This window comes from Aythya ferina (genome assembly GCF_964211825.1).
Source record: "Aythya ferina genome assembly, contig: HAP1_SCAFFOLD_29, whole genome shotgun sequence".
Classification (NCBI taxonomy): domain Eukaryota; kingdom Metazoa; phylum Chordata; class Aves; order Anseriformes; family Anatidae; genus Aythya; species Aythya ferina.
Window position 1 is genome coordinate 3,975,147 of NW_028181463.1, and position 24,743 is coordinate 3,999,889.

Consider the following 24,743-nt stretch of genomic DNA (forward strand, 5'->3'; position numbering starts at 1 on the left):
CAGCAATACAGGTGGGTTCTACCTCTTTCTAGCTTCATGGCATTAGGGTACACTGTGCACCGGTGCCTAGTAGAGCCTGATACATTTGTGGATCTGATGTGTCAGGCCATTAAATATACCCAGTCCAGTAAACCTGATTGTCCCTTTCCTCCCTGCCTCCCCCTGGCTGGAAGGAGGATCCCTCTAGTCCTTCTCATAGTGTTCATTACCGTGTATAGTCGATGGCCCACTGGAAACACATCCCACCATGGCAGGGGAGAGGGCACTGACAGCCAAGGGATGCGTTTTGGTGCAGGATAGACAAGGAGTCAAGGCAGTGTGGTGGGGGAGGCCAGCAGAAGCAGCCCAAGGGGTGGTGCTGCTTGTGAGGACACGTTTGTGGCAGCAGCCTGAGTGGGCAGCAGCTGTGCGCAGGCGAGGGGAGGCCAGGAAGCGCATGCCAAGAGCGCTCCTGCCAACAGAGCCAAGGCTGGGGCCGAGCCCAAGGGCAGAGGCAGGCCCGGGGCAGGGGGCTGCAAAGGCCATGCTGAGCTCCCTGCCCCTGCAGCAGTCACCCTGGCCCTCAGCAGATGTGCTGGCCGGCTGCACAGGGAGGTGCTGGTGTGCATCAGAGAGCAGCAAGGAGGGCGCTGGAGAGGGCCGGGGCCGGGCGGGTGGCAGAGCCCCATGCAGGGGCTGGCTGGTGGTCCCCTCTGCTGCAGCCTGCACATGCAGCATGGCAGGAGGAGGGCAGGCAGGGTTCATGGCCACCTTGCTGGGGAAGAGCCCTGATCTGGAGGACAATGTTTTCCTGCTCGGAAGGACAAGGAGCTCCGGCTTTGCCCCACGATTTGTGTCTTTACCATCTCCCTGTGCACCACAGAGCAGAGGCAGGCCCTGGGCCCTTCCTGACATCCCTGCAGGCCCTGGTGATATCAGTTCAGAAGGACATTTGGTTCTCTCCCTATTAGAATAATAAAACCAAATTTGAAATACGTTGCTATGTTTAATTAGATGGAAGACTAGAAACCTTTTATGTCTGATGCTACCTTAGTCACTAACACCTTATCTGTAAGGCCGTACAGAATTGTAACCCAGGATGGAGGAGACGGATAAGATAATCTAGTGCTAGAGTATGTGCCTGTAAAAATAGGTGAGGAACTTGTGATATACAAGCAGTGCTATAGGCTGGGAGATAAGTGGTTGGAAAGCTGCCAGGCAGAGGAGGACCTGGGAGTATTTGTTGATGGTCAGCTGAATATGATCCAGCAGTGTGCCCAGGTGGCCAAGAAGGCCACTGGCATCCTGGCTTGTATCAGAAGCAGTGTGACCAGCAGGGCTAGGGAGGTGATTGTCCTCCTGTACTCAGCTCTGGTGAGGCCGCACCTCAAGTACTGTGTTCAGTTTTGGGCCCCTCAATACAGGAAAGACATCGAAAGACATCTCTACAAGAAGGACATGGAGGTGCTTGAGCGAGTCCAGAGAAGGGCGACGAAGCTGGTGAGGGGCCTGGAGAACATGTCCTACGAGGAGCGGCTGAGGGAGCTGGGCTTGTTCAGCCTGGAGAAAAGGAGGCTCAGGGGCGACCTTATCGCTCTCTACAGATACCTTAAAGGAGGCTGTAGCGAGGTGGGGGTTGGTCTCTTCTCCCACATGCCCAATGACTGGATGAGGTGGGAATGGGCTAAAGTTGTGCCAGGCGAGGTTTAGTTTGGATGTTAGGAAGAACTTCTCTTCCGAAAGGGTTGTTAGGCATTGGAATTGACTGCCCGGGGAAGTGGTGGAGTCACCATCCCCGGACGGCTGCAAGGAATCACTCGCCAGGCTCCTTTGCTGTGGCTGCTGTGTGCCCTGGGGCTGCAGAGCTCTCCTCTGCCTGCTCACACCAGACTGAGCACTTGAGCTCTTGTCAGTCCACCTCAGGCACAACATGGTGCTCAGCGGTAAATATTGGGGCCATCTTTCCAAGTTAAGGTTACAGTTTCTCAGAGACTGGCAGTACAGTAGTCTGCTTGTGGGAATTGAAAAGTTACTAAATATTCCTCATGTTTGGGGTTGGAATATCTTTTTCTTTCGTTTTTCTTTTCCTTTCCCTTACTTATGTGTCTATCTCTCTGAGTTTTTATGGTTTTGTTTTGTTTTGTTTTGTTTTGTTTTGTTTTCCCCTTCTCCCTCTAGATGTATTTCCTCCTCTCCCTCTAGAGGAGGAGGAAGCAGGCAGCTCATACATGTGTAGTGTCTGCTTGGGGTGAGCAAGGAGGAGTCTGGCTATGGTGCCAGGAAATGGAGGTCTGTGAAGCTGCAGGAGCCCTGATCTCCTGCCTGGCAGATCCCCAGCACACAGTGCCTGTGCCCCGCAGGGCCAGCCCCAGTCCCCAGGCCAGCACAAGAGGCCTGGCCCAGCCACAGAGCAGCCTGCCCCGAGCAGGGGCCTGCACAAAGAGCTTTCTCCTTCTCATTTCTGCTTTTATACAGGACCAGCAATGCTGCCCTGCTCTTCCCAAGGGCCATCCCTGCTCCCAGAGAGCCTTGCCCAGGGCAGTGTGTCTGTGCTGGCCAGGTCAGCCATTGCTGCTTCCTGCCCTGTGCTCCCCACAGAGCCCCAAGCTGGCGGTGCTGCTGTGAGAGCCAGGGGCTGTGGTGCCCTGGGATCCCCGGGGGTCTCCCTCCCTGCCCATGCTGCTCAGGGTGGGCTGGAGACCTATGTCCATGGGGATCTCTGCTGCTGAGCCCCTTTCCATCTGCCCTGATGGCTCAGCTGCACAGGGCAGTGCTGGGCAGGGCCATGGGGTGTCTCTAAGGGCACAAAGGGCAGGCGAGTGCTGCACCAGACCTGGTCCATGAGGCCTCAAGAAGGCTATCCTCAATTATTCTACACTCTTAGAGGTCTCTGTCTGCTGGCTCTTCAGCACCACTCCTGGCATGGCAGAGCTGTCCTTATCCCATGGACTCCTCAGATTCCCTTTTTTCTTTACGAAACTCTTCTTTGGATGGCCATTAATTTTATGGGATTCTAATCCCTACCAACTCAGCGTTGCATGTTCTCCCTGCAGATCCCCTGACATCTCCTGGCAGCTCCGGATTCCTCTCCAGGCTGACAGTGGCCATGAGCCCCACTGCAGGGGGGCAGTGCCATGCAGATGAGTCCAAGACCAGTTGTTGTCAGGTGCTGCCATAAAGCTCTTGGTCAGGCCCTTGGTCCCTCTCAGGCTGCCCTTGGACTTTAAGTCTATGTCCTTCACTCCACAAAGTCCCAAATAGAACCCCATTTGTTGCTGTGGTGCTAGCAAGGAGGCAGCTGTGACTCAGGACTGCACAGTGCCTGCTGCTGCCTGCAGGGACAGGGATGCCACTATAGAGACAACAGGACTGCCACCAAGGTAAATGAGATATCAGGGCTTACCCAGAAAAACAAAAAAAGAAGCACAATGTGGAAGCAAAAAGAGAGCAGCAGTGAAAAGGCCAAGTCCTGCTGCTGGCCATGGCCATGGCTCCAGGGAAGCAGCAGCCCTGACCCAAAGGCAGCAGAGAGGCAGAGCCCAGCAGGCAGTGAGGGGCAGCCCCAAGAACCACCAGGGCTGCTCCTGCATGTGGCAGCTGGGCTCTTGGTCCTGAGCCCCTCCTGCGTGCTGGGGCTGCTCCCCCAGCTCCTGAGGAGATGGCAAGAGAGATGGCAGCTGAGACCAATCAGGTTCTAACAGCTTCTCAATTGTCTTTATCTAGAAGGCAGGCATGGTTCTACAGGTACATGAGATATTTTTGTGAAAAAAAAAATAAAAATAATTAAAAGATTTGAAAATAAAGATACCATTATAAAATGAAAATCTAATAATGCAGTATAATATATTACAAAAGAAGTATAGCAAAAGAATATTCTAACAATTTTTTAGAAAAACAGTGAGTCCTGGCTGGATTGGGGGCTTCAATATTACTGACAAAGGAACATGTATCCGAAGAGTTTCCACAAGGCATCCTTGAGCTGCTGGTTCCTCATGCTGTAGATGAGGGGGTTCAGTGCTGGAGGCAACAGTGAGTACAATAATGACACCACCAGGTCCAAGGATGGCGAAGAGATGGAGAAGGGCTTCAAGTAGACAAATATGGCAGTACTGACAAAGAGGGAGACCACGGCCAGGTGAGGGAGGCACATGGAAAAGGCTTTGTGCTGGCCCTGAGAAGAGGGCATCCTCAGCACCACCCTGAAGATCTGCACATAGGACAACACAATGAAAACAAAACAACCAAATGTTAAAGAAAAACTAAAGAGAAGTACCCCGACTTCCCTGAGGTAGTAGTCTGAGCAGGAGAGCTTGAGGATGTGGGGGACTTCACAGAAGAACTCGTCCACAGCATTGCCTTGGCAGAGGGGCAGGGAAAATGTGTTGGCCGTGTGCAGGACAGCATTGAGAAAGCCACTGCCCCAGGCAGCTGCTGCCATCTGGGCACAAGCTCTGCTGCCCAGGAGGCTCCCATAGTGCAGGGGCTTGCAGATGGCGACGTAGCGGTCATAGGCCATGATGGTGAGAAGGTAATATTCTGCTCCAAACAATAAGACAAAAAAGAAGACCTGAGTAGCACATCCTTGATAGGAGATGGCCCTGGTGTCCCAGAGAGAATTGGCCATGGCTTTGGGCAGAGTGGTGGAGATGCAGCCCAGGTCGAGGAGGGCGAGGTTGAGGAGGAAGAAGTACATGGGGGTGTGGAGGTGGTGGTGGCAGGCTACGGCGCTGAGGATGAGGCCGTTGCCCAGGAGGGCAGCCAGGTAGATGCCCAGGAAGAGCGCGAAGTGCAGGAGCTGCAGCTCGTGCGTGTCTGCGAATGCCAGGAGAAGAAAATCTGTGATAGAGCTGATGTTGGGCATTTTCTGACATTGAAAACCGTTTTCTGTTAAAGAGGAAATTGCGGAAAAATGTTAAAACAAATTTCTCTGAGGAAAACCTATTGTATGTCATAGAGCACCCCCAAACAGAGCCTGTCTCTTTGCAGGAGAACCTTTCTGCATCTGTCTTGCTTGAGCCGTGGCTGGTGCTGGCTGAGAGGGGCACTGGGAACAGGGGCTGCTGTGGCTCCACAGGAGTTCTTCCTGCTGTGCAGCTGGAGGGAGGCAGAAACACGGGGGAAAATTACATTCCGTCCACTGTTCAGATCCATGAGATCTGCAGTGTTGTTGCAAAAAACTCATCTTAATACAGAGGCAGAGCTGCAGGGATTTTGTTTCCTTTGTTTTGTTCCTATTATCCCAGTAACACTTAGGAGAGGTATTGGATGGTTGAGCTCCCTGACATTTCCTGTGCACTTCCAGAGAAACCCTGTGGGTGCCAGGAGGCAAAGGGGCTGTCCCTTGGTGAAGACTGAGCAGAGCAGCTCTGTCGATCAGACCAGTTCTCAACAGTCAATTTTCACCCCTCTGAGCTGCAGGACAATCGCTTTCAGGTGTTTCCCTGAGAAAAAATGTAGATGACTTTTAATCAAGGAGGGCCAAATCAAGCCAGAGTTTGAGAGCTTCTCCTCATATGGGCTCTGCCTGTACTGCTGGCCATGCCTGACCCACAGCCCATGGGCTGCAGGGGGAGAGGAGGCCAGGGAGGGTCTGCTCCAGGGGAATGTGTCTGCACTGCAGGGCATGGCTGCGAAGTGCCCGAATCCCCCCTGCCACTGCATTTCTGCCAACAGAATTTCTGGCCGCCTGCCCCTCTCTCTGCTGCCTGCAGCTGTCCCTGCCGGGAGCTGCTGCTCTGCGCCCACCTCTTCTTTCCCCCTGCCCGTGCTCACAGACCCCATCCCACTCGGCTGTGCTCAGCGCTGCCCTGCAGCACCCTGCCACCAACAGGGCCCTGCCAAGGGGCACCTCCATGGCTGCAGGAGCTACGGGGCAGCTGACAGAGAGCCCGGCATGGCAAGCCAGGGCAGGGTGTTCTGGGCTGACCAGGGGCACCTGCCTTAGGGCACTCCAAGGTGCTTCTGCCAGACTTTCTCACCTCACACTGCAACCCAGCAGGACTCTCAAAGCCTACTGCATTGCCCACTGCCCTCCCAGAAACAACACCCAGCAGGAGGAGACCCTTCCAGGACCTGCAGCTGCATGGCCCTGCAGCCAGACCCTTACCTTGTCAAGGGCTGTGCAGGTTTCTCCTGCAGGCAGCTCTCAGCATCCTCCCACTGCCAACTGCCTCCAAGCCCTCTCTCCTTCTCTCCTCTTCCTGTGCCAGCTGCGGTCAGAGCCCCCAGCCCTACTGCGCTGTGCAGAGGAGCTGCTCCTGGCCACAGCTGTCTCTCTGCACCAGGATCCCTTTTCAAATGAGTTTAATCTGTCGCAGGAGCCCAGCCCAGCTCAGCACCAGAGGCCTAGATCAAGGCACTGGAATCCCCCCTCTGGGGGCTTTGCTGATGAGCCCACGAACCTCAGGCACTCAGACACAATTGAAGACATCTCTCCAGAAGTCCAAGTCAGAGGCAAGTTTCCTGCAGTGTCCTCCTGAGGGCCAGCACTGACACAGCCTCCCTTGGAGCTCGTTAGAGCAGAACCCTGGAGGCAGTGAGGACAAGGAGACAAAGGCAATGTGAAGGTGACAGTGATGTGTAGGAAAACTGGATGTGTGTCACCAAGCACAAGGGACAGGTCTTATTGCATGGCACACAGGAAGGGAGATCCTTTGCCTTGACAGGTTTGTCAGGGCTCTTTGTGGGGCAGTAGGAGATGGGGATGTGCATGGCCAAGTGCAGGGGAATGGTACAACCCCTGCCTGCTTCATGGGGGGGGGTGAGGAGGCAATGAGGCCCTGGTGCTTTAACGATCAGCTGTCTCCTCATAGGCCTCAGTGGCAGAGACAGCAGCCATAGCCATGGACACAAAGACCTGGGTTGTGACTTTGAGCCCTCGTTGAGCCCTTGATCCTTTTCACACCAGGCTGTCCTAGGGACTCTCAGACCTGTACCTCCTGAGGGCTGCAGACCCTCTTCTGTGTGGTGCCACACTGGATCTGAGCTTGAGTATGATAACTCAGATTTTCTTGGAGGTCCTGCTCCTCCTAAGGCAGCTCTGTGGGAAGCTGACCTGGTTCCTGGTGAGCAGGCACCACAGCTCATAAGGCATCCCTCGTGGTGCCCCGGCCCTCCTCCTCCTGGTCACTGCTCCCTCAGTAGAGTCTGCCCTGATGTGTAGTTCCTCTTCCTCTGGCACAGGACTAGGCACTTATTGTTCAAGTTGTTCCTTTAGGCAAACTACTGCAGTTTCTCAAGATTGCACTGGACAGATGCTCCATTCTGTCAGGTGTTCATGTCTGCAGGCAGATAGTTCAACCTTCCCGTGTCTATGCTGTCTCTGACAAGATAGCAGCATCAGGAGCTGCATGGATCGTTTGGATAATACAGGAGTAAGAAGCTGAATAAAAGTGCAGCATAGAATCACAGGAGAGTAGGGGATGGAAGGCTGCCAGGTTCCATCTCTTCTGTGCTTCCTTCTCATGCATGCTGTCAGTTTGTCTGGAGCTGTGTCCTGAATGTTATGGGGCTGTGCAGGTGAAAATTAGAAGGGCCAAAGCCCAGCTGGAGCTCAATCCATCTACTACCGTCAAAGACAAAAAAAAAAAAAAAAAAAAAAAAAAAAAAAAAAAAAAAAAAAGTGTATATAAATACTTTTATAAAAGAGGATTTAGAAGAATGATCATCTTTAATGGGTGTATGGAAAAACCTGATGACAAAACCTGAGGAACATAATGCCTTCTTTTCCTCAGTCTCTACCAGCAAGACCAGTTGTTCCCCTGGATATTTCTTCCAGCTCATAGTCAGAGCTACACTTCAAGTTTCACTTTGTGGCTGTTTTTTCTCTCCTGCTCTTTCCTATTACCACAGAAAGCTCGATGAGGGTGGAAACCCCTCTTGAAGTAGGCATCCCAACCCAGCAGGCTCCTTGCGGCCTCTCAGCCAACCAGACACAAGTCACCTCAGCAGCAGCTTCCTAACCAGGGGCCTGCTGCTGGCCTTGCAGCTTCTTGGCTACACACAGCCAAGCCTTGTGCCTACTGCTGCCCAGTCATGGACTCAAGCAGAAGGGACAGAACAACCCATCTGGGGGCCTTCTTTCTGTCTGGGTCCTCCTGGGTCTGGAGGCAGAGGGGATCCCCCAGTCAGCATGCCAAGCAAGTGCCTTGACTTCTCAAAATCAAGGGTGACCTGCCACCTCCAGACACAAGTGACCTCACAGTCCCTTTCTGTGACACATTCCTGCTGCTGCCCTATCAAGTGCAGAGACAGAAGTGACCTCACAGTCCCTGCCACAGTCACATTCCTCCTGCTGGGCCATCAGATCCTGAGGGAGAGCTGACCTCTCTTGCTCCATAGGTACCTGTTTTTCTCTTTCTGGTTTGGAGAATAAACAAAGTTTTAGTGGAAGTGTGTGTTGTCCTGCTAGTGGTGTCAGGTCTGTGGTTAAGGCATAAACAAGACCTACGGTTTAGGGTTTTTTAGGTCTGCCAAGGAGTCTAGGGTTAAATAGAGCATTTTCATGTTAGTGTTAAGGGAAGGCATTATGGTTAGCAAGAGGAAAAAAAGAAATGATTCCTTTCAGAGTACTGTAGTAGCATTTATGTTTAGTGATTAAAATGACTGTTTCAAGTAAGGAAAGGGCCATATGTGACTGTTTTACGTCAGTTGTACCGCAGCATCTACATTACATAAACCATCTTACTTCTATGAAATCATGTTTCTGCTGGCCAAGCTCTTCTTCCCACAGAATCACAGAATCACAGAATTGTCTAGGTTGGAAGAGACCTCAAGATCATTGAGTCCAACCTGTGACCTAACACTAACAAGTCCTCCACTAAACCATATCACTAAGTTCAACATCTAAACACCTTTTAAAGACCTCCAAGGATGATGACTCCACCACTTCCCTAGGCAGCCCATTCCAATGCGTAACAACCCTCTCAGTAAAGAATTTCTTCCTAATATCCAACCTAAAACACCCCTCGTGCAACTTTAGCCCATTCCCCCTCATCCTGTCACTGGGCATGTGTGAGAACAGACCACCCCCACCTCGCTACAGCCTCCTTTGAGGTAGCTGTAGAGAGCAAAAAGGTCACCCCTGAGCCTCCTCTTCTCCAGGCTGAACAAGCCCAGCTCCCTCAGCCGCTCCTCGTAGGACTTGTTCTCCAGGCCCCTCACCAGCTTCGTCACCCTTCTCTGCACCCGCTCAAGCACCTCCATGTCCTTCTTGTAGCGAGGGACCCAAAACTGAACACAGTACTCGAGCTGCGGCCTCACCAGAGCTGAGTACAGGGGGATGATCACCTCCCTAGCCCTGCTGGTCACACTGTTCCTGATACAAGCCAGGATGCCGTTGGCCTTCTTGGCCACCTGAGCACACTGCTGACTCATATTCAGCCGACTATCCACCATCACTCCCAGGTCCTTCTCTGCCTGGCAGCTCTCCAACCATTCCTCTCCCAGCCTATAGCTCTGCTTGGGGTTATTGTGCCCCAGGTGGAGGACCCGGCACTTGGCCTTGTTGAACTTCATGCAGTTGACCTCAGCCCATCGGTGCAGCCTATCCAGATCCTCCTGCAGAGCTTTCCTACCCTCAAGCAGATCGACACACGCACCTAACTTGGTGTCATCTGCGAACTTACTGAGGGTGCACTCCATGCCCTCGTCCAGATCATCGATGAAGATATTAAAGAGGACCGGCCCCACCACCGAGCCGTGGGGGACGCCACTAGTGACTGGCCTCCAACTGGACTTGGCTCCATTCACCACGACTCTTTGGGCCCGGCTATCCAGCCAGTTTCTAAGCCAACGAAGCGTGCGCCAGTCCAAGCCAAGAGCAGCCATTTTCTTGAGGAGAATGCTGTGGGAGACGGTGTCAAAAGCCTTGCTGAAGTCAAGGTAGACCACATCCACAGCCTTTCCCTCGTCCACCCAGCGTGTCACTTTGTCATAGAAGGAGATCAGGTTCGTCAAGCAGGATCTGCCTTTCATAAACCCATGCTGACTGGGCCTGATCGCCTGCTTGCCCTGCAAGTGCTGCGTGATGACTCTCAGGAGGATCTGCTCCATGAGCTTCCCTGGCACTGAGGTTAAACTGACAGGCCTGTAGTTTCCCGGGTCTGCCCTCCGGCTCTTCTTGTAGAAGGGTCACTGAATGCCACCTGAGAGGCACTGCTGTGCAGTGGGGAGGGCCAGGAGAAAGAACTGTAAGAAACAAGGACACCCAGGGCTTTAGCAGATCCTTAAAGTCCTGCCTGAGTCCCCAGATGGAAAGCAGTGTATGTCTGTGGGTGGAGAAGTAGCCAAATCTTGTGACTGGGACAGGGCTGAAGGTCCCTGTGTGAAGCTGGGATGATGGAGAAATGTGCACATTGCACGTGTGCATCAGACTGGGAGCAGGGACCTGTCCTTGGTGCAGGATGGCTGGGCTGTGCTCAGCCATGCCCCAGGAGATGACCTTGCTCTCTTCCTCCCCACCACTCCCCACACGGGGCAGGCCCTCAGGAAACACCCCTGAGCCTGGAGATGCACCAACCTGCTGCGCTGAGGTGCCACTACTGCAGGAGGAGAGGGGAGGGTTGGAGAGACGCATGGGACCTGCAGGCAAGAGTGGTGTGGACTGGGGAACGTAGTGCCTGGGTAAATTTACTCTGGAGCCGTAGGAGCCATTCTGGAAAGAAAACTTGTAGGGAGGAACCGCACTTTTGTGATGGTGCCGAGCTGCTGGGCACATTGTGCAGGGTGCTCTGATGGACTTTTGTGTCCTTTTCCATTGTGTATTAAATGCCACTTTTTTCAGGAATAGAGTAGCCAACAGAGGTGTGATGGATACTCTGAGATCATGAAAGCCACCAGAAAGATGCCTCTAAGAATATGACTGATATAGGGAGGTCAGGAGAAGCCCTGGTCAGGAGAAATTTGAGTTTTGGAGGAGGGAATAGGGGATTATCCAGTAGAAATTAAGTATTTTGTAAAAGGTAAGAGGGTTCATGCTATGTGGAAGCTGCTGTAACCGTGTCATAAAACAGTTATATGAGGCTATTCCCCAGCTTCAAAAAGTAAACTTAATTCCTAAATTTAAATGCCACTCCACACCCAGACAGGAATTGACTACTCCTACGCCTGACCTCAAAGTATGCACTGAAGCCAAAACTCAGCACATAGCCTCTTTCCCTTACACTTATTGTCTTGCTTACATTGATCCCTGTCCTTAACACTAGATTTAAATGCTCAATTTAAGCCTAGAATTATTGGAAAAAATAAACAAACCTTAAATCATGAAGCTTTTCCATATTTTAACCACAGACCTGATATTCAAAGCAGAACACCAAACAATCCCAATAAATCTTTCTTTAAACTCAAACACAGAAAGGTGAGCCCTAGTCCCTGATCCCATGCATGAACACCTAACAGCTGATTCCCTTGTTCCTGTGCATTAACTTTCTCACCTTCAGCCCCTCTCCTAACCCTTACCTTTAGGTACCATACTGGGTCTGGCCCTTGGTGCAGGCCAAGAACTGTGAGGTTACTCTGCAGTCACATGGCATGCAAAGATGGATGTGACGGGCCATGGATCTGATCAGCTTGTGGACCACAAGGAGGAGATGGGTGGGAATGCTCTGATGGGCTCAGCTCTGCCTCAGGATCTCCTGCCCCAGAAGGAGCAATGTGACTGTGGCAGTGACTGCGAGGTCACTTCTGTCTCTGCACTTGATAGGGCAGCAGCAGGAACGTGTCACAGAAAGGGACTGTGAGGTCACTTCTGCCTGAAGTAAGTGGAAGGTCAACCTTGACTTTTGAGAAGTCAAGGCACCTGGTTGGCATGCTGACTGGGGGATCCCCTCTGCCTCAGGAGGACCCAGACAGAAGGAAGGCCCCAACATGGGTTGTCCTGTCCCTTCTGCTTGAGTCCATGACTGCACAGCAGCAGGCACAAGGCTTGGCTGTGTGTAGCCAAGAAGCTGCAAGGCCAGCAGCAGGCCCATGGCTTGGGAGATGCTGCTGAGGTGACTTGTGTCTGGTTGGCTGAGAGGCCTCAAGGAGCCTGCTGGGTTGGGATGCCTACTTCAGGAGTGGGCAGAGTGACCACGAAATGGTGGAGTTCACTATTCTTGGCAAGGCCAGGAAGGGGACCAGTAAAACCGCTGTATTGGACTTTCGGAGGGCTGACTTTGAGCTGCTCAGGACACTAGTTGGTGGAGTCCCTTGGGAGGCGGTTCTGAAGGGCAGGGGGGTCCAGGAAGGCTGGGCGCTCTTCAAGAGGGAAATCTTAATGGTGCAGGAACGGTCTGTCCCCACATGCCCAAAGACGAGCTGGCAGGGAAGAAGACCAGGCTGGCTCAACAGAGAATTGTGGCTTGAGCTTAGGAGAAAAAAGAGGGTTTATAATCTTTGGAAAAGTGGGAAGGCCACTAGGGACGACTTTAAGGATGTAGCGAGGCTGTGCAGGGACAAAATGAGGAAGGCCAAAGCTCATCTGGAGCTCAATCTGGCTACTGCCGTTAAAGATAACAAAAAACGTTTCTATAAATACATCAACACAAAAAGGAGGACTAAGGAGAATCTCCATCCTTTACTGGATGCGGGGGGAAACTTAGTTACAAGAGATGAGGAAAAGGCGGAGGTGCTCAATGCCTTCTTTGCCTCAGTCTTTAGCGGCAATACCGGTTGTTCTCTGGATACCCAGTACCCTGAGCTGGTGGAAGGGGATGGGGAGCAGGATGTGGCCCTCACTATCCATGAAGAACTGGTTGGTGACCTACTACGGCACTTGGATGTGCACAAGTCGATGGGGCCGGATGGGATCCACCCAAGGGTACTGAGAGAACTGGCAGAGGAGCTGGCCAAGCCACTATCCATCATTTATCAGCAGTCCTGGCTATCGGGGGAGGTCCCAGTTGACTGGCGGCTAGCAAACGTGACGCCCATCTACAAGAAGGGCCAGAGGGCAGACCCGGGAAACTACAGGCCTGTCAGTTTGACTTCAGTGCCAGGGAAGCTCATGGAGCAGATCCTCCTGAGAGTCATCATGCAGCACTTGCAGGGCAAGCAGGCGATCAGGCCCAGTCAGCATGGGTTTATGAAAGGCAGATCCTGCTTGACGAACCTGATCTCCTTCTATGACAAAGTGACGCGCTGGGTGGACGAGGGAAAGGCTGTGGATGTGGTCTACCTTGACTTCAGCAAGGCTTTTGACACCGTTTCCCACAGCATTCTCCTCAAGAAACTGGCTGCTTGTGATTTGACTGGTGCACGCTTCATTGGGTTAAAAACTGGCTGGATAGCTGGGCCCAAAGAGTCGTGGTGAATGGAGTCAAGTCCAGTTGGAGGCCGGTCACTAATGGCGTTCCCCAGGGCTCGGTGCTGGGGCCGGTCCTCTTTAATATCTTCATCGATGATCTGGACGAGGGCATTGAGTGCACCCTCAGTAAGTTCGCAGATGACACCAAGTTAGGTGCGTGTGTCGATCTGCTTGAGGGTAGGAAAGCTCTGCAGGAGGATCTGGATAGGCTGCACCGATGGGCTGAGGTCAACTGCATGAAGTTCAACAAGGCCAAGTGCCGGGTCCTCCACCTGGGGCACAATAACCCCAAGCAGAGCTATAGGCTGGGAGAGGAGTGGTTGGAGAGCTGCCAGGCAGAGAAGGACCTGGGAGTGATGGTGGATAGTTGGCTGAATATGAGTCAGCAGTGTGCTCAGGTGGCCAAGAAGGCCAACGGCATCCTGGCTTGTATCAGGAACAGTGTGACCAGCAGGGCTAGGGAGGTGATCGTCCCCCTGTACTCAGCTCTGGTGAGGCCGCACCTCGAGTACTGTGTTCAGTTTTGGGCCCCTCGCTACAAGAAGGACATGGAGGTGCTTGAGCGGGTGCAGAGAAGGGTGACGAAGCTGGTGAGGGGCCTGGAGAACAAGTCCTACGAGGAGCGGCTGAGGGAGCTGGGCTTGTTCAGCCTGGAGAAGAGGAGGCTCAGGGGTGACCTTATTGCTCTTTACAGCTACCTTAAAGGAGGCTGTAGCAAGGTGGGGGTTGGTCTCTTCCCCCACGTGCCTGGTGACAGGACAAGGGGGAATGGGCTTAAGTTGCGCCAGGGGAGTTTTAGGTTAGATGTTAGGAAGAACTTCTTTACCGAAAGGGTTGTTAGGCATTGGAACAGACTGCCCAGGGAAGTGGTGGAGTCACCATCCCTGGAAGTCTTCAAAAGACGTTTAGATGTAGAGCTTAGGGATATGGTTTATTGGAGACTGCTAGCGTTAGGTCAGAGGTTGGACTCGATGATCTTGAGATCTCTTCCAACCTAGAAATTCTGTGATTCTGTGATTCTGTGGTTCCACCCTGATGGAGATTTCTGTGGTAGTAGGAAAGAGCAGGAGAGAAAAAACTGCCACAAAGTGCACCTTGGAAGGTTGGCACTGGCCATGAGGAGGAGGACGTGTCACTCAAAGAGTAGTGGTGTGGTGCCAGAGGTCACCCTCTGATCAGACCATGGCTTTGTGTTTCAAGGAACAGCTGGGGAGGGCTGTTGAGACATCGGTGTAAGCAAGGCATGAGAGCAAGATGGTGAACAGAGATGGGTGCCTGCAGCCTTCAAGGAAATAGGGCAAAGTGTTGGACAGCATAGGAAAGCCTGCAGAGGAGAAGGCAAAGGGTGCTGGTAAAAGGGGAAGGCCCCAACAGCCCTGAGGTTTTTGTCCCCTTGGCTAGAGCTTAGGAGGAGATATGTTATATAAATTACATTGGGGCCTCATTGATTCCTTGCAACCCTGTGCTGCAGCTCAGAGGTGTCATACCACTGTTCTTCTCATGGCATCACACTGCCCACCATATTCCACAGACCCCAGGAAAAGCCTTGAGCCAGACGTGGCAGTGCAGGATCTCCTGTTCCAGAGGCTGGGGCCAGACCTTGGCTCTTCTGTATCACCAAAACAAACAAAGACTTTTCTCAGCACAGTGCCTTTTCCTGTCTGCAGACATGGGCAGCAGTTATCTGCCCTAACATGTTCCTGGGGAGGCTTTGTTAGTAACTGCCCTCAGTGGGGCCCATTAATACTCCAAGTCACTTTAATTTTTCCTTCTGACTTTACTTTCTCTAGCAGTTGCATCATTCTCCTCTCAGTACCTGAACTTCATCAACTGAGCACCAAAATACACCATAGAACTCATTAAAATGCAGAAACTCCTAACATCTCTTCGATAGTATTCTTCAAGCCTTCACGCCTTGTGCAGCTAATTGCAGAGCTTTTATGGCGTTTTTAAGGGAAAAGATTTCACAAAGCACATAACAAAAATATTTTCTTATTTCAAAGGCTGAATTTTGTTGCATTTCAGTTTTGAGCATCATTCTCCTATTGCTATTCATCCAGGGTGATTTCTTTGGAGGACTCCATCAGGAGGAAAAGCAGAGCCTCCAGGTCTGACACCTCCACTGCCAGCAGTGGTCTTTGTCCCTGTAAGTGCAGCCCAGCCCAGAACATGAAACCCTTTCTAAGACAATTCAGGGGTTCCTTGGGAAAGTATTAAAGTATAAAATAAAATAAAATAAAATAAAATAAAATAAAATAAAATAAAATAAAATAAAATAAAATAAAATAAAATAAAATAAAATAAAATAAAATAAAATAAAATAAAATAAAATGAAACCTAAAATAAAATAAAATAAAATGAAACCTAAAATAAAATAAAATAAAATAAATTTGAAATGACCATTGGATCCTGAGAAATTCAGCCTGAATCTCAGTACACATGTGGACATCCATATTGTCTATTGGGTCTTCTGTGGAAAACTCAGGAAGAAAATTAAAGGAAATATATCTTCATTGGCTGTAGCTGTACCCATGAGATTGGCCTCACTGGGGAAATTGTCCCCTTCCAGACAAAGAAACCTAAACTGAGTAAAGTGAAAAAACCTGCCCAGTCAATAGAGTAGGGGAAAGTCCTACTTCCTGTGCTATAGATGCAGAAGGCAAAAAGAATTGCATTGTGCCTGACACTACTCTGGGACGTGTCACCCAGGTCAGGCAACTTTACCTTAGTGCTGACAAGTCCATCACTAAAGCACGCTCCCAAGCTCTGCATCTACACCTTGGCTCTCCAGTCGATGACCCAGCTCATGGATGGCAATCAGGGACTCTCGGTTAGCGTGACGCTGCCTCAGGTGCGCCACCATGGTAGCCATTGGCACCTGCTGTTCTTCAGCCCTCAGCAAACCCCCAACAGAAGGATTCTGTGGAAGGCCAAGCAAGGTAGACTCCAGTACAGTTATCTCTTGGGATGCCCCTGTCACTCCATAAATACAGGTGGGTTCTACCTCTTTCTAGCTTGATGGCATTAGGGTATTCTGTGGTCCAGAGGAGCCTGAAACATTTGTGGGTCTGTTGTGGCAGGCCATTAAATATACACAGTCCAGTAAACCAAATTGTCCCTTTCCTCCCCGCCTTCCCCTGGCTGGAAAAAAGACCCTTCTAGTCCTGCTCATAGTATTTATTACATTGTCTGGTAGACAGCCCAATGGAAACACGTCCCACCACGGCAGGGGAGAGGGTGCTGAAAGCCAAGGGATGCATTTTGGTGCAGGATTTGGGGCCCAGCAGAGAAAAGGAATCAAGGCAGTGGGGTGGGGGAGGCCAGCAGAAGCAGCCCAAGAGGTGGTGCTGCTGGTGAGGACACGTTTGTGGCAGCAACCTGAGTGGGCAGCAGCTGTGCGCAGGCGAAGGGAGGCCAGGAAGAACATGCCAAGAGTGTTCCTGCCAGCAGAGCCAAGGCCAGGGCCGAGCCCAAGGGTAGAGGCTGGCCCAGGGCAGGGGGCTGCAAGGGCCATGCTGAGCTCCCTGCCCCTGCAGCAGCCGCTCTGGCCCTCAGCAGACGTGCTGACAGGCTGCAGGGAGGTGACGAATGCCCTGGGCCCCCTTCCTCCCCTGCCCAGGCCAGCAAGGGCCCAGAGCGGCCTCCTCTCCCCTGCCCCTGCAGCTCTGGGCTCCCTTCTTGCAGCCCTGGCTCTGCAGCACCAAGCCCTGCTGGGAGCCCTCCCCTGCATGCTGCCACTGCTCCCTGACACTGCTGTTGCCCTCTGCTGGGCACTGCCCAGCCCAGCTCAGCCCCTGCCCACCTCTCCGCACCTCCCTGACCTTGCTTGCTCACCCAGTCTTTTGGTCTTTTCCACTTGTTCACTGAAGGCCTCTGAGACTTTTGTTCTGTTACCCAGCTTTGTGCCCTGGCATTGCAGAGCTCCCTTTAGCAAATCCATCCTTTGGCTTAGCTTTACTGTGAAGATCCACTCACTGCCCACCCAACACAAGGCACTCAATATCCCAGGAGAAGCCTTAGGATATCCTGGTGGCTCCAAATACCTCCTTGATGCCACCGGTCCTCTCACGTTTCAATCCCAAGAAGCTGCTTCTTGAAGGGTCAGGTTCTCCAGGGGCACTGGGCATCCACCAGTGACAACTCAGTCCAGCCCTCACTCCCTCACCCAAAACCTGGTGCCCCCATGTCCCTGTGTCCAGGTGAAACCCAAGTACAAGACCGATGCCTTAAGCCTGGCATTCCCTGATTGTCTTCTGCACTCCAGATTGGGAAGAAGAGCATGAGCAACTTCATTTTATTAACAAGATACCAGAACAGAGGCCAGGTGTCATTTAGGGATAAACACATTCAGAGAAAGCCTCTGGGTTCACAGAGGACTGGTCATCTGGAAAAGAGGAATGAAAGCAAACATCTAACTGGAAAAAGAATTTTAAAGAATGCTATACCTAAAGCTCACAAACTGCCTGAGATTAACGTGAGTAAAACCAGAAAAGTGAGATAGCCAATTTATTGCTAAGTAAATAGAATCATTTTTTTCAGTGTGGCTTTCAGCTCCTGGTTCCTCATGCTGTAGATGAGAGGGTTCAGTGCTGGAGGCAGCACCGAGTACAGAACTGCCATCACCATGTCCAAGGATGGAGAGGAGATGGAGGGTGGCTTCAGGTAGGCAAACATGACAGTGCTGAGAAAGAGGGAGACCACGGCCAGGTGAGGGAGGCACATGGAAAAGGCTTTGTGCTTGCCCTGCTCAGAGGGCATCCTCAGCACTGCCCTGAAGATCTGCACATAGGACAACACAATGAAAACAAAACAACCAAATGCTAAAGAAAAACTAAACACAACTGCCCCAACTTCCCTGAGGTAGGCATCTGAGCAGGAGAGCTTGAGGATGTGGGGAATCTCACAGAAGAACTGGTCCACAGCGTTGCCTTGGCAGAGGTGGAGAGAAAATGTGTTGGCTGTGTGCAGGGCTGAGTAGAGAAAGCCACTGCCCCAGGCAGCTGCTGCCATCTGGGCACAAGCTCTGCTGCCCACGAGGCTCCCGTAGTGCAGGGGCTTACAGATGGCAACGTAGCGGTCGTAGGCCATGATAGTTAGAATTGAATACTCTGAAGCAAAGAAGAAGACAAAAAAGAGAACTTGAGCAGCACAGCCTTGATAGGAGATGGCCCTGGTGTCCCAGAGGGCATTGGCCATGGCTTTGGGCAGAGTGGTGGAGATGCAGCCCAGGTCAAGGAGGGCAAGATTGAGAAGGAAGAAGTACATGGGGGTGTGCAGGCGGTGGTGGCAGGCTACGGCGCTGAGGATGAGGCTGTTGCCCAGGAGGGCAGCCAGGTAGATGCCCAGGAAGAGCGCGAAGTGCAGGAGCTGCAGCTCGCGCGTGTCTGCGAATGCCAGCAGGAGGAACTCAGTGATGGTGCTTCTGTTGGACATCTGCTTTTTCTAGGATGTGGTCCTGAACAAAGAAGAGGGTGAGAGTAATAAAGTACAAGAAATGCATCAGAGGAAAACAATTTCTCATTTAAAATTATCACATATATTGTGCACTTTCTGGCAGACATTTTGCAGATCCCTTTCATGCATCCTGATTCATTCTGCCTAAGTGTGTCTGTTGGATCGGGGGCTCTACTGTGGGCAGTGCAGGAATCAGTCCTGTCCTACAGCAAGAGGTGAAGAGGAACATGGGGAAATGTCAGTTTCACTTCCCTCCTGATCTCAAACAGTTTTTCCCAAGTGTTGCTCCCAGTTCACCAAACTGCAGAGCAGAGTTGTGGAGGCTTTTTTTTAATTTTATTTTAAATTTTTGTATTTTGAGTTTTTTGTTTCAGCTGTCCCACCACTCCTGATGAGTGTTTCTAAGCCACAGATCCCGGTTATTTCTGCTGGACTCAAAGGGAATCCTTGTAGATCATTATCAGAGAAAAAGGGACTGTCACTTTAGTGCACAGTGTTCTTCAGGTATGACAGCCAGTCTGTCCATGAAATACGGTCTCAGCTGCCCTGTGAGAGCTGCAGGAAAGTTCTACTCACATGTTTGATTGAAAAGAGTAAAGACACTGCTGAGAGCAGAGGAATCCAGGCTCAAAGTGCACATCTCCACACCCCTCAACCTGTCCCCGTACTCCCCTTCACTCAAGCACACCGAGGCCTCACTACCTGGGCATGTGAAACCCCCATCCCCAGCCAGCCTGGGAACAAGACCAGCAGCAGCACGGCCAGCTGGAGAAGCCAGGAGGAATGCCAGCGTGCTGCTGCCAGGGGAGGCAAGGCCAGGGAGGGACAGACGGACACTCAGCAGACCCTCCTGTGCTGCAGCTCTGCCTGCAGACAATGCAGCTCCTGCTCATTGCAAATGCTTTCTGCTCTGCTTTGGCCTGCAGACACCTCCCAAACACAGGAGATTTCAGTGGGTTTGTAGCTCTTAAAGATCATCTAGGATAAAACGTGAGAAGACCAATTTTTGATGATATTGGTGCAGTCTGTGAGATGAGGTTTGGGAAGGTAGTTTTCAAATTTCATCAATGACATATCAATTTCTCAGTGCTATGCTCCAGGAGTCTCAGTCTCCTGTACAATCCTGACAACGTATTACCATGAAACCTGCCTCCCCTCCACTGCAGTAACCTGAAAGCACAGACTGCAGAAAAAGTCTTGCTTTTCAGGTAGACTCCGCCTTGGTCTTTCTCTTGAAAAATCCAATCACAAATACCGTTCTTTAAAACATCTTCTACTCCTACCTGGAGAAACAGAGAGACCCACCCTGACAGATGCTATCAGCCATCAGATATGCCAGCTGTAGAAGACCCCTTGGCAACCCCACCTGCAGTGCCCTGCTGCCAGAGCCTCACGGTGTCAAGAGCCTGCAGATGTGTCCTGCCACACGCTGCCCTCTGTTGTTGCGCTCCTCAGTGCCTCCAAGCCCTCTCTCCTTCTCTCCTTTCTGCGTGCCAGCTGCGGTCAGAGCCCCCAGCCCTGCTGTGCTGTGCAGAGGAGCTGCTCCTGGCCACAGCTGTCTCTCTGCTCCAGGGCCCTCTTGCCACGAGCTCTCTCTGTCCCATGAGCCTGGCCCAACTCAGCAGCACAGCACCAGCCTAAGGCACTGCAATCACCCCTCTGGGGGCTTTGCTGATGAGCCCACGAACCTCAGGCACTCAGACACAATTGAAGACATCTCTCCAGAAGTCCAAGTCAGAGGCAAGTTTCCTGCAGTGTCCTCCTGAGGGCCAGCACTGACACAGCCTCCCTTGGAGCTCGTTAGAGCAGAACCCTGGAGGCAGTGAGGACAAGGAGACAAAGACAATGTGAAGGTGACACTGATGTGTAGGAAAACTGTTTTTCTTTCACCTAGCACAAGGGCCAGGGAAGGGACCCCTGTCCTCTGGGAAGGGAGATCCTTTCCCTCCACACCTTGCTCAGGGCTCTTTGTGGGGCAGTAGGAGAGAGGGATGTGCATTGCCAAGTGCTGGAGAATGGTACAACCCCTGCCTGGTTCATGGGTGGGGGCGAGGAGGCAATGAGGCCCTGGTGCTTTCACAGTCAGTTGTTTCCTCATAAGCCTCAGTGGCAGAGGCAACAGCCATAGCCTTGGATACAAAGACCTGGGTCCTGCTGGCACTCTCAGTCTTGTCACAGCCCTTAATCCTTTCCACAGCAGCCTTACCTAAGGACTCTCATACCTCTACTTCTTTCCCTGCTGGCTGCAGACCCTTCTGTTGGTGATCGCTTACACATCTGAGCTGAGTCTGATAACTCAGATCTTCTTGGTTGCCATGCTACTCGTAAGACAGCTCTATAGGAAGCTGCCCTGGTTCCTCGTGAGGAGGCACCACTGCTCATATGGCATCCCTCATGGTGCCCAGAACCTTCTCCTCCTGGGCACTGCTCACTCTGCAGGGTCCCAGGCTGCCCTGATATGTGGGGTTACTCTTCATCATTGCAGGACTGGGCTCTTCTTCTTGTAAAGGGCACGATGTTTCTTTAGACAAATCTTGAGGTTTCTCAAGGTTGCCGTGGACTGACGCTCCATTCTGTCAGGCGTTAAGGTCTGCAGGCAGACAGTTCTAATTCCATGTGATTGTGCTATCTCTCACAAGACAGCAGCATCAGGACTTTCAGGAAAGTTTGGATAATACAGGAGTAACCAGTTGAACGGAATTGCAGCACAGAGTCACAGAAGTGTACGCGATGGAAGGCTGCCAGGTTCCACCTCTTCTGTGATTTCCTCCCATGCATGCTGTCAGTTTGTCTGGAGCTGTGTCCTGAATGTTATGGGGCTGTGCAGGTCAAAGTTAGAAGGGCCAAAGCCCAGATGGAGCTCCATCTGTATATTACTGTCAAAGACAATAAAAACTGCTTATATAAATACTTCAAATAAAGGAAGATTAGGGAGAATCATCAGCCTTTATTGGATGTGGGGGGAAAGCTGGTGACAAGAAAGGAGGTAAAGGCTGAGGTACTTAATGCTTTCTTTGCCTCAGTCTCCATCAGCAAGACCAGCTTTTTCCCCTGGATATTTCTTCCACCTCATGGCCAGTGCCGAAGTTCCAGGGCACGCTTCATGGCAGTTTTTTTCTCCTGCTCTTTCGTACTGCCAAAAAAAGCTCAATAAGGGTGGAAACCACTCGTGAAGTAGGCATCCCAACCCAGCAGGCTCCTTGCAGCCTCTCAACCAAGCAGACACAAGTCACCTCAGAAGCAGCTTCCAAGCCAGGGGCCTGCTGCTGGCCTTGCAGCTTCTTGTGGAGACACAGCCAAGCCTTGTGCCTGCTGCTGTGCAGTCAGGGACTCAAGCAGAAGGGACAGGACAACCCATGTCTGGGTTGTCTCTTTCTGTCTGGGTCCTCCTGGGTCTGGAGGCAGAGGGGATCCCCCAGTCAGCATGCCAAGCAGGTGCCTTCTGCTGGCCTAGCAGGGCCACTGCCAGGCGTCAGCCCAAAAGTGCAGATCCCAGGGAGAAGGCAAGGGAGACCTGCAAACCTCCAGACACTAGTGACCTCACAGTCCCTTTCCGTGACATGTTCCTTCTGCTGCCCTATCAAGTGCAGAGACAGAAGTGACCTCACATTCACATTGCTCCTGCTGGGTCAGGACATTCTGAGGCAGACCTGACCTCTCTCTAGTCCTTTATGGACCATGGCTCACCATTCTAGGTTAGAGGATAAACACAGGTTTAATGGGAATCTTTGGTGTTCTTCTGTGGCTATCAGGTCTTTCTCAAGGGTATGAGCAAGCCCTGTGGTTTAGGGTTTTTTTTTAGGCCTGCCAACAACTTCTCTAGGGCTAAATCGTACATTTTAATGCTAGTGTTAAGGGAAGGGAATAGGGTAAGCAAGAGAGTAAAGGTAAGGGAAAGGGGCTGAGTTTTGCTTCAATGGATACTTTGAGTTCAGGCATTAGAATAGTGGATTCCTCTCAGAGTGGTGGAGAAACATTTAGGTTTAAAGATTAGAATTACTGGTTCAAATAATGTAAGGGCAATACATGACTGTTTTAAGTCAGTGTTACTGTAGCATCTACATTAAATGACCCCTCTTACCTCTACAGAATCATTAATTTCTGCTGGCCATGCTTCTCTTCCCACCCCAAAATCTCACATCTTTCTTGTCCATGACCTCCCCATATTCTACTGGGATTAGCTTTCTGATGACATTTACCATCTCAGTGTATCTGTCTCACCTCTGTTGGCTCCTCCATTCCTGAGAAGATGGTGGCGTTGCAGTCAGGAGGGAAAAGGGCACAAAGTTCTTTAGGCGCATCCTGCACAATATGCCCATCAGCTCTGCACTTCCACAAAACTGTGCTTCCTACCTACAAGTTTTGTTTCCCAAGTGGCTTCTATGCATCCAGCGTTACTTTTCCCAAGCCCTCAAGCATGTTTCAGGTTTGGATGTGGAGGGATGGGAAAAGGAAAGCAATGCATGGATGGAACTGATCTTGGCAAGGGATGAAAAGAATAACAGGAAGAGATTCTGTAGGTACCTTGCTCAGAAAAGGAAGGCCAAGGACATTGTACCCCCTGTGATGAATGAGAAGGGTGAACTGGTAATAACAGACATGGAAAAGACAGAGGGACTCAACAATTTCTTTCTTCAGTCTTCCCTGCCAGTCAGGCTTCCCAAGTCTTTTGTTTCCCTGAACCCATAGTTGATGGCTGTGGGTGCAAATTCCCACCTGCTGTAAGTGAAGAGCAGGTTTGAGACCACCTGCAGAAACCCAACAAGTACAAGTCTATGGGGCTTGATGACATGCAACCCAGGGTCCTGAGGGAACTATTTGATGTAGTTGTCAAGCCTCTCTCCATCATATTTGAAGAGTCCTGGCAGTCAGGTGAACTCCCTGGTGACCTGAAAAGGAAAATATCACTCCCATTTTTAAAAAGGATAGAAATGAGAACCCATGGAACTCCCAAATGGTCAGCCTCACCTCTGTGCCTGACAAGATCATGGAAAAGATCCTCCTGGAATCGATGTCAAGGCACATGCAAGAAAAAGAGGTGATCTCAGCCAGCCAGCATGGCTTCACCAAAGGCCAAATCGTGCCTGACCAATGTGATGGCTTTCTACAGTGGAGTGACCGCATCAGGCAACAAGAGAAGACAGACCTAAGTCATCTACTTGGACTTCTGTAAGACCATTGACACTGTCCCATATGACATCCTGGTCTCCAAATTAGAGAGGTACGCATTTGATGGGTGCACCATTCAGTGGATAAGGAGTTGGCCTAAAGATCACACCCAGAGTGTGGTGGTCAACGACTCTATGTCCAAGTGGAGGCTGGTGACAAGTGTTGTACCTCAGGGGTCTGTCCTCGGACCCATATTGTTTAATATTTTTATTAATGACATAGACAGTGGAGTCATGTGCACCCTAAGCAAATGTGCAGATGACACCAAGCTGAGAGGTGTAGTTGATGCAACAGAGGAAGGGATTCCTGTGCAAAGGGCCCTGGGCAACCTGATCTCCTGGAGGGCATCCCGGCTTATGTCCAGGGAGTTGGCAATAGGTGATTTTTAAAGTCCCTTCCAACAGGAGCCATTCTCTGATTCTATGGTCTCACGAGCTATACCTCAAGCATGACTCCCATGCCATCAGCCTTCCTGTGGTGTATTGCCTGACCAGAACAGAAGGTGACTCACCAACATCTTCAATGCCTTGTGCATGCTTCTGGCTTTTATGATCCCTATCTGTGCCACATTCCTGCTGCAGGTCCATCAGCTCCAAAGACAGAAGTGACCTCTCAGCCTCTATCACAGCTACATGCTTCCTGCAGGCCCAACAGATCCTGAGGCACACCTGATCCCATCACAGCATACCCAGCCAGCTCCTCCTTGTGGCCTCTGATCTGATCACAGACCTGTCACCTCACATGCCTCTTCCAATGCCATGGGACTGCTGCAGGACCTCACAGTGCCTGCCCTGCCCCAAGGGGACAAGCAGCTGAAGTTAGGGATAGGAGTGGGGTTGAAGCTGAGATGTGCTGT

The 24,743-nt window shown here is 51.4% G+C and overlaps 2 protein-coding genes across 2 annotated transcripts; both read right to left on the reverse strand.

Moving 5' to 3' along the window:
• Positions 1-3,907: 3,907 nt before the first annotated feature.
• Positions 3,908-4,840, reverse strand: LOC311427907 (olfactory receptor 14A16-like; the record flags this gene model as incomplete). Its single annotated transcript, XM_084539491.1, has 1 exon — positions 3,908-4,840. The coding sequence occupies one exon, from the start codon at positions 4,838-4,840 to the stop codon at positions 3,908-3,910; it is 933 nt and encodes a 310-aa protein (XP_084395617.1).
• A 12,936-nt stretch (positions 4,841-17,776) lies between these two features.
• Positions 17,777-18,697, reverse strand: LOC311427908 (olfactory receptor 14C36-like; the record flags this gene model as incomplete). Its single annotated transcript, XM_084539492.1, has 1 exon — positions 17,777-18,697. One exon carries the CDS (start codon positions 18,695-18,697, stop codon positions 17,777-17,779), a length of 921 nt encoding a protein of 306 aa, XP_084395618.1.
• Positions 18,698-24,743: the final 6,046 nt, after the last annotated feature.